Source organism: Thermobia domestica, chromosome 13 (genome assembly GCF_964235325.1).
Source record: "Thermobia domestica chromosome 13, izTheDome1.hap1.1, whole genome shotgun sequence".
NCBI lineage: Eukaryota > Metazoa > Arthropoda > Insecta > Zygentoma > Lepismatidae > Thermobia > Thermobia domestica.
Window position 1 is genome coordinate 137,175,663 of NC_137466.1, and position 16,294 is coordinate 137,191,956.

The 16,294-nt window shown below is 33.2% G+C and overlaps 2 protein-coding genes across 2 annotated transcripts in view; one reads left to right on the forward strand and one right to left on the reverse strand.

Annotated features, from left to right (window-relative positions):
* Positions 1 to 16,294, forward strand: part of LOC145668553 (cytochrome P450 6j1-like) — a 41,708-nt gene that overhangs the window by 15,800 nt on the left and 9,614 nt on the right. Inside the window, exon 3 of the mRNA XM_081736540.1 lies at positions 4,868 to 5,119. Within this exon, the coding sequence (XP_081592666.1) occupies positions 4,868 to 5,119 (252 nt within the window). The remainder of the gene's footprint in view (positions 1 to 4,867; positions 5,120 to 16,294) is intronic.
* LOC145669072 (uncharacterized) lies at positions 10,286 to 16,212 on the reverse strand. Its single transcript, XM_081737429.1, has 4 exons — positions 16,033 to 16,212; positions 15,387 to 15,564; positions 13,749 to 13,882; positions 10,286 to 10,819 (listed from the first exon to the last, which is right to left on the reverse strand). The coding sequence occupies exons 1-4, from the start codon at positions 16,195 to 16,197 to the stop codon at positions 10,286 to 10,288; spliced, it is 1,011 nt and encodes a 336-aa protein (XP_081593555.1). The 5' UTR covers positions 16,198 to 16,212.

The following is a 16,294-nucleotide window of genomic DNA, read 5'->3' on the forward strand; positions in this document are numbered from 1 at the left end:
GTGCTATCTCATTCCTGCAGTTTATTTTTTCTTATAAAAAGAAGTCAGAAAGTAGCATATGTAGTGGCACCTACCTAAACCACTGAGGTAACGAAAAAGTGTAAACATTAAACAAACTTGAAAGAAGAATAACCGACTTCAAAAAGCAGAAAATAAAAATATTAACTACTTTAAAAGAAAAACTCTAGAAAGCAGAACATAATTCATTAATATTGTCTTTAACAAAAAAAATAAAAAATAAAATAAAAAAAAAGTTGGTACCAAGTAAAAAAATAATGTTTATAAAATTACCATCGAAACTGTATATTTCGTATTAGATATTAGTTGATTTGGGTTGGTGCCAACTTGAATTTTTCAAAGATTCCAGTTCAGAAGAAACTCTCTTAATCCGTTCCTTTCAATAGCAGCCCGTTCCTTTTAATAACAGCCCATAGGCTTGTGGTACTGTTTAAAGCATTCATATCCTTCAATTCGTACTAGTAATAGATTAATTAGTAAGTTAAATAATCTATTTTCTTTGGTAATAAGTTGCCTGGAACGTGTTAGTCTTACCGCCTGGGGCAAGATCAGATAACATCAGAGATACTGCTCAGGAAAGAGGGGGGGGGAGCAGACTCCAGCTTGAAGAAATACTTGCTTGACAGACATGAAAAAAAAAATAAGAACGATGTCACCCTGAGGTCGGATTGAACCAAGAAAAAAAAAGTTCTTTGTTTATGTTTGTGTAAATAGTGATGGGAATTGGGAGAAGGTCTCTTTCTTTGTTGTTACGTTATTTATTTATTTATTTTTTGTTTGTAGTTATGTAATTATGATAGTTGCTTGTCTCATTCGTCGAGAATATAGACACACAGTCTCAAACCAGGAATATAGTTGCAGAAAACTTTTAATTATTTATTGTATTTTGTATTGCTTATTGTTTTCATTGTAGTAGGTAACTCATTCCTTGTAGGAGGGTGATCTCATTGCTTATTGTTTTCGTTGTAGTAGGTAACTCATTCCTTGTAGGAGGGTGATCTCATTGCTTATTGTTTTCGTTGTAGTAGGTAACTCATTCCTTGTAGGAGGGTGATCTCATTGCTTATTGTTTTCGTTGTAGTAGGTAACTCATTCCTTGTAGGAGGGCGATCTCATTGCTTATTGTTTTCGTTGTAGTAGGTAACTCATTCCTTGTAGGGGGTGATCTCATTGCTTATTGTTTTCGTTGTAGTAGGTAACTCATTCCTTGTAGGAGGGTGATCTCATTGCTTATTGTTTTCGTTGTAGTAGGTAACTCATTCTTTGTAGGGTGGTGATCTCATTGCTTATTGTTTTCGTTGTAGTAGGTAACTCATTCCTTGTAGGAGGGTGATCTCATTGCTTATTGTTTTCGTTGTAGTAGGTAACTCATTCCTTGTAGGGGGGTGATCTCATTGCTTATTGTTTTCGTTGTAGTAGGTAACTCATTCCTTGTAGGGGGGTGATCTCATTGCTTATTGTTTTCGTTGTAGTAGGTAACTCATTCCTTGTAGGAGGGTGATCTCAAACGTTGTGATTGTTCTGTCCTCTTCTATGATGTAGAAATCTTTTCGATGCACTTTGTACTTTGAAAGTTGTTAATACAATCCGATTGAGAGCCCATCGCGTTGGTGGTTGTGTTTTGCAATTTCGGAGCTTTCGTAATTTTCGAGGGTCCGTAATTTTTTGAATAGGCCGCCACGCCACAAGATATCAAAACTTGCAGTGAAATCTAGAAATATAAAACCTGTTGTATATATCTTATATTTTGGTTTGTCAACATCATCTTAGAGTCTTAGTAGTTGATCTATGGAATTATGTGCTTGCCTGAATTCCATTTGATATACCGTTATTTGTTTGGATGCGTTAAGTATTCATGTTAGGGGAAAGTATCCAAATTTCGTCCCCCATTTGTTTTTTTGTTTTTTTTCTTTTTTTACTCCTGTTGGAACAACAATAGGTTTAGACATATAGAAATTACATACTATTGTAGTTTGGACACTTGGCTAAGATATGCCGTATTGGATTTTGGAAAGATAATAATTAAATAAAAGAACTGCTGAAAAATATTAAAACGTACGAATTTTTGATTTTCAAAAAAGTGTTCCTAATTTCGTACCCCAGTATTTTGAGAGAAAAGAATGTGTAAGTTTCATTTCTAAGTGTACAAATTGCTTTATTTGTAAAGGCACTACACAAAAAACGCCAATACATAAGAAATACTCTGAAACGAATATAATGCGTATAAAAATGAAAATTAGGCCTATGAGTTTCTTCGAAAATAATGACCACTATTCTAATACCTTGCAGCATGCACTGTCACTTACAGAAACCCATTAATACTTAAGAAATTTTTGGAAAATGAAATATTACGCCTATAGAAATGGCAATTAGGCCACTAGTTTCTTTTAAAGTAATGTCCATTTCGTCATAGGCTGCTACTTGCAACGTCACTTACAATATATATATATATATATATATATATATATATATATATATATATATATATATATATATATATATATTGTCAGTCGATACATATGGGGTATCTTCGTATTATTATTCTTCCTCACTTGATGACGGAACATTTAGTCATCTTCTCGGTTTCTTGTTCTTCACAAAAACAGTATTTGCTCGTTTCCTAGGTCTAAATGATCCCTGCTGAGACTCAAGGCGAAACGTAGATGTGCTTGTCTCAGTAGGCCTAGATATTTTACAGCTACTTTCTGCAGATCTTTCCAGAAGAAGTCTTCTTTTCGTGCCCCTTTCTAAAGGTTTATTTGTATCAGTAGATTCACAACTAGAAATATTTTTCTTCTCATCCATCTTCTGACGTTTGTCATGTGAGGAGATCCGATGACAAGGGCATCTGAAATTAGATGGGAAACGAATCATCAGGTTCCATTATTTTAATTTCTAAACCGAGACGAGAGAGAAGTTCAAATTTCGTCCCGGGGATGAAAATTAGGTATACCTAAGGGGACGAAATTAGGAACCCACCCATTCTCCAATATGACGACAAATGCGCATAGCACTCGTGCTTCAAACAATTACATTTTCCAATCTTAAAATAGACATTATAATCTATTTGTAGGCAGAAAATTGTGGTGCGTTTACTTATCTTTGTTGCAAAACAAAACAAAACATTCTTGCTTCTGATAATTATTAAACCACAGAACAATCACTACAAAACAAAACGACTTCTCGCACCGATACGTCCAGCTCACAATTTCCTCCTTTACGGAAATTTCAGTTAGGTGCCACCAGGTTGCGGCACTTATCAACGCAGATAAGCAGGGGGCGAAATTAGGCGCGGGGACGAAATACGTTACTTTTCCCCTAGCGATTAACCAGAATTATATATATATATATTGATCGCTGGATGTTCGAGTTATAGGACGATTACTGCTTGATTTTATGAGGTATTTTCTTGATTTAGGTGAATATAATGTATGATTCTTTCTAGCTATTAGGAATAGTATAGCGAGGACAGAATGTTAAAAAATACTTTGGAACTTCTCTAAAACATGTTACGCTGTGCTCATGTGACCTTACCGAAGTAAGCACGGACAGTCGCATAGGGTAAGGCGATCCTAGTCGAAAAATCACCCCACGTTTTGTTTGATTAACTTGTGAAACTGAAGCAGAGAGAGACAAACAATAGTTCACTAAATTCATCAGAATATTGCAGAGACCATATAACATAAAGTTTTCTTGGAAAATTACTTACTTGCCGCGAAATAGCAGATTGAAAAAACTGATCATTAAGAAATATATCACTAAGTTCTCCATTCGGGTTAAATGATAAGCTCTTATGAACGAATATCTCTTTATAGGAATTAAATAAACCAACGTATGTACAAAACTTAACAAATCTTGAACATTGGAGTCTTTATCCACCACAAACATATGCTTCTAATGAGACTTACACCTTCCATTTAAACGTCCACAGAGTCACAGAAATCCATTTTTTTCTATCCTCCTATTTAGTATTAATTCGTAGAACAACCTTATATCAATGTTGTAATCAAATTTCTATTAATAAGAAGAGCGAAATATCACAACTCATTACAAAATCTGCTTAAACTCGTCGTAATAATGTGGATTTCATTTAGTATCCAATTCTACACTAGATATATTTTACCCTTGCTATCACCAACTTCAGTATGAAGCGGCCTTATACATATTTTACATACCTGTTGGTATAGTTCGTCTACCAACCACTTGGCGGCGCTGATTAACCCTTTAACAAAAGAAAACTAAGACGCAACTCCAATACTATTCTTATTACTTTTTTATTTTATTTTATATATAAAGTTACGACACGTAACAAACAGATATGTGATATTCATGTTCCGGAACAGTGAGGATGCCAGAAGGGAGTAAAATAACGAGCTGTTCTCCCGGTGGCTAAAGCTTCCCCTCCCCAAACATTTTAATGTAGGTTTAATAACATAAAACTATCCTTTACGGTATACGGTACAAAAGAATACCTACCCTTCCAAAATTTCTCTGCTCTTCCATTTGCCCTTTCCAAGAAGTTAAAGCTGGCCGTCGTTAGTTCTGGAGCAATTCATTTTTGTTTTGGATGGCTTCCTTGCTTCCTTCCGATATTACGTCTGCCTTAAGTTTTCTGGTCTCTCTCGAGTGTTTTTTTTTTCTGTGTACTCAAATGTTTCCATTATGTTTTGAAAGTTCATCATTAGTGTGGCTATCTCGTAGTATTTTCTTTTGTTCTTTTGTGACTGAGATTTGTTGAGGGAATTACTTTTACTTATTTGTTTATTTGTCTCCGATACAGATGAGAGTTTGTCCATCAATGCTTGCAGATATCCCTTTCATCACTCTGTATATTTGTTTTATGTTGCAGAAACTTTACGAAAGTATCCTGCTGGCTTATTTCTTAGTCGTCGATGTAACAAAGATCTTAAAGTACCTGACAGTGATATTGTAATCGAGGAAGGAACGGATGTTTTCATGTCCGTTTATGGCATCCACAATGACCCAGCGTATTATCCTGAACCAGAAAAATTTGATCCAGACAGATTCAATGATGAAAACAAGAAATGTCGACCTAATTACACGTATTTGCCATTTGGAGAAGGACCAAGGAATTGCATAGGTAATGTGTAGTTCTTAACGTACTTCGATACTCACAAATACTTCATATACTACCAGGGTGAAAGGAAGTAAAAATGAAACTTTCCCACTTTCGAATCCATCATTAACTTGCACATATAAAACTGTTAACGTGTTGAGTGTTTGATATTTACATCCTATGTCAGCAGCTAGGATGTATATAGGATATATAAGTAGAGAAGCAATAGAAATAAAATTAACACAATAACACAATTAAATAGAGAAGATTCAAATTAAGTGAAATTTGGAATATTTCATTACTATAATAAAAAAAGAAAGTGATATTAAGGAAACGATTCACATAAATTTGAATGAACCTGTAATTTGAAACAATATTTATTTGCTAAATTGTTATAATTTATAATTCAATGTTTAAGAATCAAATATTGTTGCAATTCTCTTAATTTTTTATGGTAATAAATATTTATTTGCTAAATATATCCTATCCTAACTATATATAAAACTACATGAGCTGACATAAATTATTGAGCACTTCCTGTAGGGCTACAATGATTAAATTTGGCATAATTGTAGCTTTGCGGAACTAACCCACAGGAAAATTGCCACACGTGAATATTTTTAATTTTTAGGGGGTCTAAAGAGGGGATGAAGAATTTCCCCATGTTATTTAAATGGGCATCTTTTTCTTTACCGTTAATCTCATGTTTTAGGTACTCAGAATCGAAATAAAAACTTGAAATTCGGTATGCTTGTACGTTTTCGTTAGCGTTACCTAAGTAAATCAGTAAAAATAAAAACTCCAACTTTAGAGGGGTTTTATAGGGAACTAAAACATCTTTCCTATGTTATTTATATGGTACACCTTTTACACCCCCAAATTGTTAAGCACTTCCTGTAGGGCTACAAGTATTAAATTTGGCATGATTGTAGCTTTTCGGGACAAACCCACATGAAAATTGCCAAAAGTAAATATTTTTAATTTTTAGGGGGTCTACAGATTAGATGAAAAATTTCCCCATGTTATTTAAACGGGTCTTTTGTTTTACCTATAATCTCATGTTATATACTTAGAATTGGAATAACAACTTGAAATTCGATATGCTTGTACGTTTTCGTTAGTATTACCTAAGTAAATCATCAGAAATAAAAATTTCCAAACGTAGAGTGGTTTTATAGGGAACTGAAAAATCTTTCCCATGTTATTTATATGGGACGTCTTCTACACCCCAAAATGTTTAGGCACTTCCGGCATTATTAAAATGATGATATTTGGCATGATTGTAGCCTTCCGGGACTAACCGACAGGAAAATTGCCAAAAGTGAATATTTTTATTTTTTTAGGGGTCTAAAGGGGGACGAAGAAATTCCCATGTTATTTAAATGGGCGTTTTCTTGAAATACAAAATCTTGTTGAAATAGGAAAAGACACGATAGAATTGTGGGTTCAAAAGGTGCGAGGCCGTAGGCCGAGCAAAAATAGTGTGTATGGGGGGTGAAGCCCCCGGATGAGCAGATTCAGGGAATATGAAGAGCAAGTTCACGAAATTCAATGTTGATGCAAAGGGCGATAGATAAGAAATGCGAGGCCGTAGGCTGAACAAACTCGGAGGTCTGGGAGCGGAGCTCCCAGCTAGCCAAAGGTCAGTTAAAATACAAAATTTTAATAATGTAACAATTAAAATGATACCACAAAGTTTGTACAACAATTCCACGAATTAATATAACTCTGAAGATAAATGAAGTAAGTGTGTTTGAAGTCAGTCCAATAAAATAAACAAGGATGGGATATTAGTTACATTTATTGAATTTCAAACATCTCAGTGAAAATTATGTAAAACATATATAAACAGAGTGATCTAACTACATTTTATGCTTTGTAGGATATTAAGCATTTTTGGAAACAGTGACAACTTGACACGAACTTCTGTCATTGAGAAGTGGCTTTTGCGTCAATTTCTACGCGTCCGTGCTTAAAGAATCAGATTCATACGATTCAAATAATTTCATGCTTAAACTCAGAAATCGCCGAAAATGTAACCTGTTCACTCTGATTTCAGAGAGCTCCATTCTTAGAACTCTTAGTATTACACCGTATAAAAGAAGTATCTAGCTATTTTCTGTTTAGAGCATTAAGGTCTATAGACTTTTACAGTATCTCAATCATCGATACAAGTTTTAGAATTTGTCAGTGCAATTGTTATTATATATAGTAAACTATTTTGATGTTTGTAGCTTAAGGAGACAATAATGTACGGTATATATAATTGCTAAAACGAAATAATTGCTAAAACATAGAAGCGATTATTGAGATTTTCTGGTAATTTTACTGACGACTGGTAATTTTGCCCACCCACACGAAGAATTCCGAACGTGTGAACTTTGGCTCAAAAGTGTAATCTTCACCTTGAGACACAATAAGTCCACTGACTCTAATGTTATCGAAAAATAATAGTAGAGCGCTTACCTCTGACGCGAGTTGTTCCTTGTTCAATACTCTGCAATATGGGCTTTTGAAGAATAATATTCTGTCTGTCCGATTTCTTGGTGTTCTTCAATTTCCTCTAACATAGTCATTTCACTATTTTTTTTACAATCATTCACTTGTTATGTTTCTTTTATTTTCATCTTTCTAGTTAACTCACAGACTATAATCATGGGACGTTGCATGACATATCTCACTTAATTTATTCGAGAAATCGTAGCTACGTTTGACACTTAGTCAATTTCTATGAAACAGAGGTGCCGAACGCAATGTTCTAAAAACTACTTGAGTTCATGCACATTATCTATCTTTCATCTCCAAAGGCGTTGATTTCTCTGTAACTTTGGGGCTCGGGAAATTCAGATATGTATTTGGTTGCAGACAAGGGTCTAAGAAGGCATATATTAGGATTTTAAAACAAATTAAATTAAAATTATGCTAAATATTGTATATTCATAAAAAATATATATATAAAACCATAAAAAATACATATTCATAAGTATAGATGGGGTGGAACACATGAGCTTTGGGGGGCCCGAGATCTGTTCTATTATATAAAACTCTAACAGCTAAAAATCAGTATATTTTTAAAGCCGTATCGCATCGCAACTTGCTACATTAAATCTTAGAATTGCGATGAACATGAAAAGTCGAATAACTGAGTGTGATGAATCATTATTTTTTGCCACATAAACTAGTGCATTACTATCTTTTCTTCGTGACAAGACTGTTCTCTTTATATCATCTATCTATCTATCTATCTATCTATCTATCTATCTATCTATCTATCTATATATATATATATCTATATATATATATATATATATATATATATATATATATATATATATATATATATATATATATATATATATATAAGTTCTGTGACAAATATTCCCTTGGAAACCTAATATTTATTTTACATATTCCGTACACTGTTAAAAATGGTTTCTTAAATTCGAGAAAAAATTCCTCGTATTTGAGAACATCCGTTTCTTATCTGTGCACCGAGTAATACATTCTTAAAAGTGAGATTTCGATTTTCTCAAATCAATTCGAGAAATAATGACTCAAATACGAGGAATTATGTCTCATTTCTGAGGGTGCAATTGGTTTCTTAAATTTGAGAAATAATGTACTTTTTCTTAAAATTGAGAAAGGAACATCTCAGTAAATGAGACATATAACCTCAATTTTGAGAAACACATTTCTCAAAAAAATTTGAGAAGTGTCTTTCTCAAAAGTGAGAAACGATGCACAGAAACGGGGTTCTCAAATACGAGAAGAAGGGAAAGGATATAAACAAAATATAAGCATGCAAAAAAAAAAAAAAAAAACACTTTTAGTACATACAGAATTTATATTAAATGAACATGTTTAAAATATAGCACATTTAAACCTTTGTTTCAACACAAGAAAATTACCTTCTTTAATAACGAAACATTTGTTTTACAATAAATCAATAAAATAAGCAGATAAATTCTAAGAAAATTATATTCTTTGATAACGAAAGGTTTGTTTTACAATAAACCAAAGAATATGCAGATATATTCTAAGAAAATTATACTATTTGATAACGAAACGTATGTTTTACAATAAACCAAAAAATAAGCTGATAAATTCTAAGAAAATTATATTCTTTGAACGAAACGTTTGTTTTACAATAAACCAAAAAATAAGCAGATATATTCTAAGAAAATTATACTATTTGATAACGAAACGTTTGTTTTACAATAAACCAAAAAATAAGCTGATTTGTGATTATGTTGATTTTTCTTTAAGAAGATGAGTTTCTAAAGCAAGTTATTATTCATGTTACCATGGTATGTTTAAGTTCACACAGATTATAGATCAAATAGAGTAATTTGTAGCTGTAAATTATTAACAATATACAAAAATCACACACACAAAAAGTTACTACTATGTACCAAAAACGACTTCAATCGGTCGATTAGTTTTTAGATTATGAACTTATGAAATAACAGATAAAAGGTATCAACCACTTTTGTTCCTGACTCCACTATGCTTATCTTTGCAAATGGAATAACTTTGTTTACAGCCATCATATGTGCTCTCGACTACATATATCTTAGGAACAAAAGATTATTAGAACTCATTTCATGTTTCAATACAAGTATAAAATACGGTTCACAACCATCATATGCGATTTCGATTACATAATATTACATTATCTTAGAAACAAAAGGTTGTTGGAGCTCATTTCATGTTCTAATCAGAGGCGGCTCGTGAGGGAAGTTATATCGGTAAAAATAAAGTGTTTTATTGCTTCAAACAAAAGAAGGAAAGTTGCCTAGTGTTCTAATTGTTGAGAGCAAGAATGACAACAGGTAACTTTTTTTCACTTAGTTCGAAACGATAAAACATTAAATTTTACCTATGTGATTTCCCTTACGAGCCGCACCTGGTTTCAGTGCAACGTGTAACTTATGGTTCACAACCATAATATGTGATTTTGAATACAGAAGTATTACACTATCTTAGAAACAGAAAGGTTTCTGGAACTAATTTCATGTTTGAATATAACAAAATATGGTTCACAACCATCTTATGTGTTCTCTACTGCAAAAGTATTATACTATCTTAAAAAAAAAAAAAAACGGTTATTGGAACTAATTTCATGTTTCAATGTTACGTATAAATTATGGTTCACAACCATTATGTGACTTCTCTTACATAAGTATTACACTATCTTAGAAACGAAAGGTTATTGGAAGTAATTTTATGTTTCAATGTAACATATAAATTATCGTCACCATTACGGAAAGAGGAAGGAACATGAAGTGGCAAATAATTATAAAGAGAGTTTATAGTTACAACTTGTACAGTCGTTCGTGGTGTTACTACATACGCATGGAAATGTTCAGAGAAACCAATCGTCTGAAAACTTTTAAATAAGATGTAAACTGACTCCATGAAAAGCACAATGTCCTCAATTTGACAAAATATAGGTGTATCTCTCCCACACTTGTAGAATGCATCGTCCAAAAATAGCCACACGTTCTTGCAATATGGTGAAAATTCTAAATTCAAAGTGTATGTAAGTTTGAAAACTAAGTCTACAGCTTTCAACACAGAAGTTGCTGGAATGATATGGTCCTCAATGATTACGAACACTTGCTGTGGACGCACAAGATCTCCTATAACAAGAACAAAGGGCTGGGTTCTCTTTCCATTCAAAAGTCTTTCTTCCTTCATGAACCGTTCCAGTCCAGCTCCCACCTACCAAATATCGAATAATAAATGTTAGTATTTTTGTAGGTAAATCTATCGTTAGTTTAAGTTAATAACATGAGACAAAATCGGGAATGTTCGATTTTTTTTTTCTTTTTGTGTGAGGGCATGTTGTGCATGAATTTCTAAAATGTTTTTGATCATAAATTGAACGTAATTAAGGTTATTGCAAACAAATGGAATTCTGTATGTAACATAAGAATTCTTCTTTTTTTTTTTTAAGTATCATTATTGTCTGATCTTTTCCATCGTCTGATAATGAATGGCAACATTTTAACTTACGGAAATAAAATCGTATTTATTTTGATTTAGGTAAACGTTTCACGTTTATGATCTGAAACAAAAGGACACAGCAATGTTAACAAAATGGTGAAACAAAATTAGTGACGAAACGTAAAGACCCCCCCCCCAAAAAAAAGACACGCGGTGGACACTATATTCACAACATGAAGTAATATACAGAAAATTATCAATGTACATAGGTCAGCATCTATGTGGTATACGTATGACACACTGTACACCACTAGGATAACCTACCTTTGAGTGAGGGGGGGGGGTGAAGTTGTTATAACATTGGAATCTTATGATAACAAGTATTTACTGAGTATTTCAGCTGGTCGAATGATTTTCGATAAGTAATGATAACGCACATGATAAATAATACACAATAGTAGCAACATATGAGAACAGCAGCCAACAGTTCTGTTCCGAAAACCGAAATTGTTCCCGTAGTGGACGAAAACTTTGATGAGGATTAATTTCCTTTAATTCATTCTTTATTTGATCATATTAAACACACACATACAGTAATACCATCGAAACAAACTAAACACATAGATACAGTACCTATTAACAACAGGCATATTATTAACCAACTTACAAAACAAGAACAATTACTAAACAAAGATATATATATATATCACAGAACATTGATTATGTGCAAAATTAACATAAAATGCGGGAATGTATAATTTCAGTTGATGTACAGCAGTGGCGTAGCCAAGGGAAGTGCGAACAGGGTCGAGAACCCCCCTTCATTCTCAGAGACCAATTACCATTAAGACAAAAAATACTTGTTACCATAAGATTCCAATGTTATAACAACTTCATCCCCACATTCAAAGGTATTGGTTATCCTAGTGGTGTACAGTGTGTATCATACGTATACCACATACATGCTGACCTATGTATATTTGCCTTTCTTCACTATGAGGTACACTTGCAAACAAAATTAAAACAATATATGTTGTTAGGGACTCTCTCAAGACAAAACTGGCAAAAAATTGTGGGTGCCCCAGTTAGTCTTCCCCTACCTTTTTTTCTGAAAATTTCCAAAACAATCTTGACCAATTTTCAACACCAAAAAATTTATAAAAAAAATATTTTCGACTTTTCTCTTGTTGAGAACACCTAACGTCTTTTCTTCATGCAAATCGGTTGAGCCGTTCAGGATAAAAAAATAATTATTCCAATTATCCTTCCCCCCTCCTAACACCCCTCCAAAAGCGCGCTTGGGGGCTGAAACTTTTTAAAACAGTTTCTCATAAATGTTAATCGATACTGTAAATTTGGTGCAGATATGCTTGGGGGCAGTTTTCACATGCTTATTCCGCTTGACCCTTAATTATATGTGTATGTTCAAGCTTGCAACATTAAAAACATGGCCTTTTCTTCATTTCATTGACTTTCGCTCCATAATTTATACCATATTGATCAAAATCATTTTTAAAGAAACTAAACCAAAGCGGAACGTGTTTTTAATTAGCGTGGGGGGAAAAGGGTAAATTAATTCCTCTAATTTTGGCAAATTTTAACCCCAAGCTGTGGGAATCATCAAAACCCACTAAATAAACTATATAATGTGTTTTGTCAAAATTGGATAAATTTGACGTAAGTTATCATGCAAAGTTGAGTACATGCATATGATCAAATTTACAACAAGGAGTTGATTTTATCCCCTTTCGAGTCCCTTGTTTTTAATGGACTGCCACCCCAAACAATAGGGTAACGTGAGAATGTCAAAGGAATCTACATACCAAACTTCATTAAAATCGGATAAGTTTTACGAGAGTTATCGTGGAGCAGACAGATCGACACTCGAACACACACATAAAAGCCGATCAAGTCGAATGATGCTACATTCATCTATGGCTTGGCATAATTAAGAAATGAATTAATAGAATGCATGTTTAGTTATGAAATATTAACCTTGAACTACAATTAAACACTCATTTTAATCGTAAACATTTTGATGGTTTCTTATCATTATCATCTGTACGTGACTCAGAGAATCTTTACTTTGGTTCGTGGACATCGTATAATGGTAAATATTATTTTCAGTCTTTAGGAAAAACAGATTACACTTCATTAATAGCAGAATCACCCAATTGAGAGTATTACTTCAATTCACCATCTGGAGGGTTGATGATCTGCCACGTCACACAATGTGACCTATTAAATAACCTTGGTCCTCATATATGAAATTATTTTATTTAACAGGTAAGCAGAGGCCACACATTATGTGACGCTGCAATGTATCAAAACTTCAACTTGTTTTGTTGGATAAACACATTCTCTGTTGTGTTTACTTTTATTAACGAAGTCCCCCCCCCCTATAGACTGAAAGCATTTGCCATAATGTGAATCCACGAACCAGCACAAAAATTATGTAGTTATCGAAGCCTATAACACAAAATTAATACAACAGGTGCTGAGTGTATTTCAAGGTTAGTATTTCATGATATGATAAAGCTTAACATTATAGCAAAAAGTCTGTATGTTCTTGACTGTTCGCTACTTGGGAATGAACTACAAACTACATTATAATCGTTGATGAATAAGAATTGCACATCATTTCAAGGAAGAAACTAATTTTAACATACACGTGTATGACAACGAAAATAACTTAGTTACTTACAGGTATGGTGTTAATAAAATGCTCCAATGAATCCAAAACTGTTGGACGTTCTTTCACATGTTTTCGTCCCTTTCGTCTGGAAATCACTCCTTGAGGTAGAAGATAGGGTAATAATTTTAGTGCAACGTTCGTTTCTTGAAAGAAAGAAAATAAGGAATGTCAATCTCACATAGCAAATCTTGCTGTATTTTTTTTCTATTTCAACAGACTAGATGTTAGTTCATTTAGAAAAGGTGTACATAAACTTCTGTAACCGCATAGTATTCTATAAACAATTGTTTATGAATATACACCGAAAATAAACAATACAATACAATACAACATTAATTTGGATCGCCATAGAACTGATAAATAGAAATAAATAAATAATAAGCCCAACGAAAGATTTCAATTTAAGGTGGCCTTTTAATGGCCACCCAGTACTAATCAATTGGTTTAAACTAAAATATAGAGAGGAGAGGTTCGAAAGGGTATCGCGCAAAGAAGAAAGTTTGAGAAGCAATTGCCAAAATAAATAAATTAAAATCCTTAAATTTCTTAAAAGCGCAAATGACCAAATAACATCAAAACTAATTCTCCAAATTATATACACTATTCAGTAATACACTCAATGTCTTGTCCGAGAACCTATTAGAAACAAAATTGAGCATGACGAAATAAAAATACACCTCCAGAGACGGCTATTGAGCTTAACAACACAATATAGTATAGGTGATAGTATATATATTCACCAGCTTAATATTGTACAAAATATTAAGGGTCAAATTTCCAAATCAAATATACAAATGTACATTAACAGCTGTCACGCATAAATTACTACCTTCTGAACAAAACATTACAGAATGGACAATGTGCTCTATAGGTTTGGATTTACGAAAATCTAGAAGTGTGGAATAAATTTATCGGATTATTTTTTCACAAGTTTATTATTATTATTCAAAATACTAAAATTCACAGTAGTTTCTGTTCATTCTCTCCTCCAATGGAAAGATAAGTTGGCAATCTTCAAAATTCCGGAACAAACCCTAAAGAATTAAATAATGAAAACAAAGCACGAAAAGAATGAAATTAAAAAGGTTTACAATCTCATCGACTAATTTTGATAACTGATTCGAGATTTGTTGCTACTTCTGCTTCTCAATTTACTGAAATTTGTATCTCTGCATTAAATTCATAGGTACTGTATTAGATGTTATACTGTTCGGCGGAACACTGTTATACTGTTAATGACTAGATACTGGAATTAATGAATTGTTACGTGAAATTGTAGATCATCTTGCAGCTGAAATAACAGAAGAAACCATAAGACATGGATTGCCTTCTGTAACACTGCTAATCGCTTTACTGCGATGAGTGTAATACACTGCGAACAACTAAGGAATTTATCAACAGTTGTTAAAAGAATCCAATTACTTCCTTAGAAACTGGTGTTAAGCGTTGCTAAATTTTTATGTTTCAGAATTCACTGTAACTGGCTTCATGTATTTTACGGAGAGGATATTTTCGCACTTGAGATGTTCTTTAACCCTATTCTTCATGTTGCCAACCACATGAAGAAACTCGAAAATCCAGTTTCTAAACATGTTCCTATTGTGTACTACTCATGCCAAAACAATTAAAAATACAAATGGTACTTACTTTCTGTAGTAATATCCGTAGTTCGTCCATACTTCGCAAGGAAATCGGAAGCTACGTCTTCTGCTGCTTTCCGACCACAATTTCGGGCTTGTAAAATTAGTTTGTCCGCAATTAGCCCGAAGTCAAGAGTGAGTGCATTAGATCGTCCACCAAATAAACACTCGAATTCACTATCAATCTGAAGAAAAAAAAATCATAAACGAACCAAAAGGAAAACAGATATGCAACAACACATACTTAAAAAATACATATAAGAATGCTTAATAAAGCTACTTAAAAATGTTGACACACCATTGAAGGGTATATGAATTGTTTCTCAGCATTCTGAACTTCAGAAAATAAATCACAATCTGTAATCCATTTCTTATAAAATTGGTATGATTTTAAGTGTATATTTGCGTTCGTACTTTGTTATTTTTTAATGAACTCCTCTTACAACAAAACTACTAGATATTTTAAATTTTGACACCATTTATACCATCCTGCGTTTTCCCTTTAAATACTGATAATCACCTATTCTACTCAACGCAATTCATTCTCATTACACAATTTAGGTTTTGGTGTTTAACCGACGCCAAAGGAAATTGCGGGCCATCGAATTGTATGTCAACATTTTAAGGTACAAACGGAAATTATTTCAACATACCACTGCAGGCAGTAATATCCTTGGCCATGCTGCTATTATTTCTTCTGTACATTTATAGGTGTGAAGAATGTTTTCTCTCCTGTAATTGAAAGTGTCCCTCATATAAGTGACAACTGTTTCTAGGGGTGATTCATTTCTTTCATCCACTGCTGTTTTTGAATGCATTCCACCGCTGGCGTCTCATTGGACTGAATGTTCATGTATGTAGCTACGCTATTCTCTTTTACTTTCCGTGGTATTCCCAGGTCTTCCTTCTCAACAG

Coding starts and splice junctions, on each gene's coding strand:
- LOC145669072 (XM_081737429.1), bottom strand. CDS start 16,197: ATGCATTCAAAAACAGCAGTGGATGAAAGAAATGAATCACCCCTAGAA. Junction 13,883..15,386: donor TACGGATATTACTACAGAAA/GTAAGTACCATT, acceptor CTTTCTTTCAAG/AAACGAACGTTGCACTAAAA. Junction 10,820..13,748: donor ATTTTATTAACACCATACCT/GTAAGTAACTAA, acceptor GATATTTGGTAG/GTGGGAGCTGGACTGGAACG.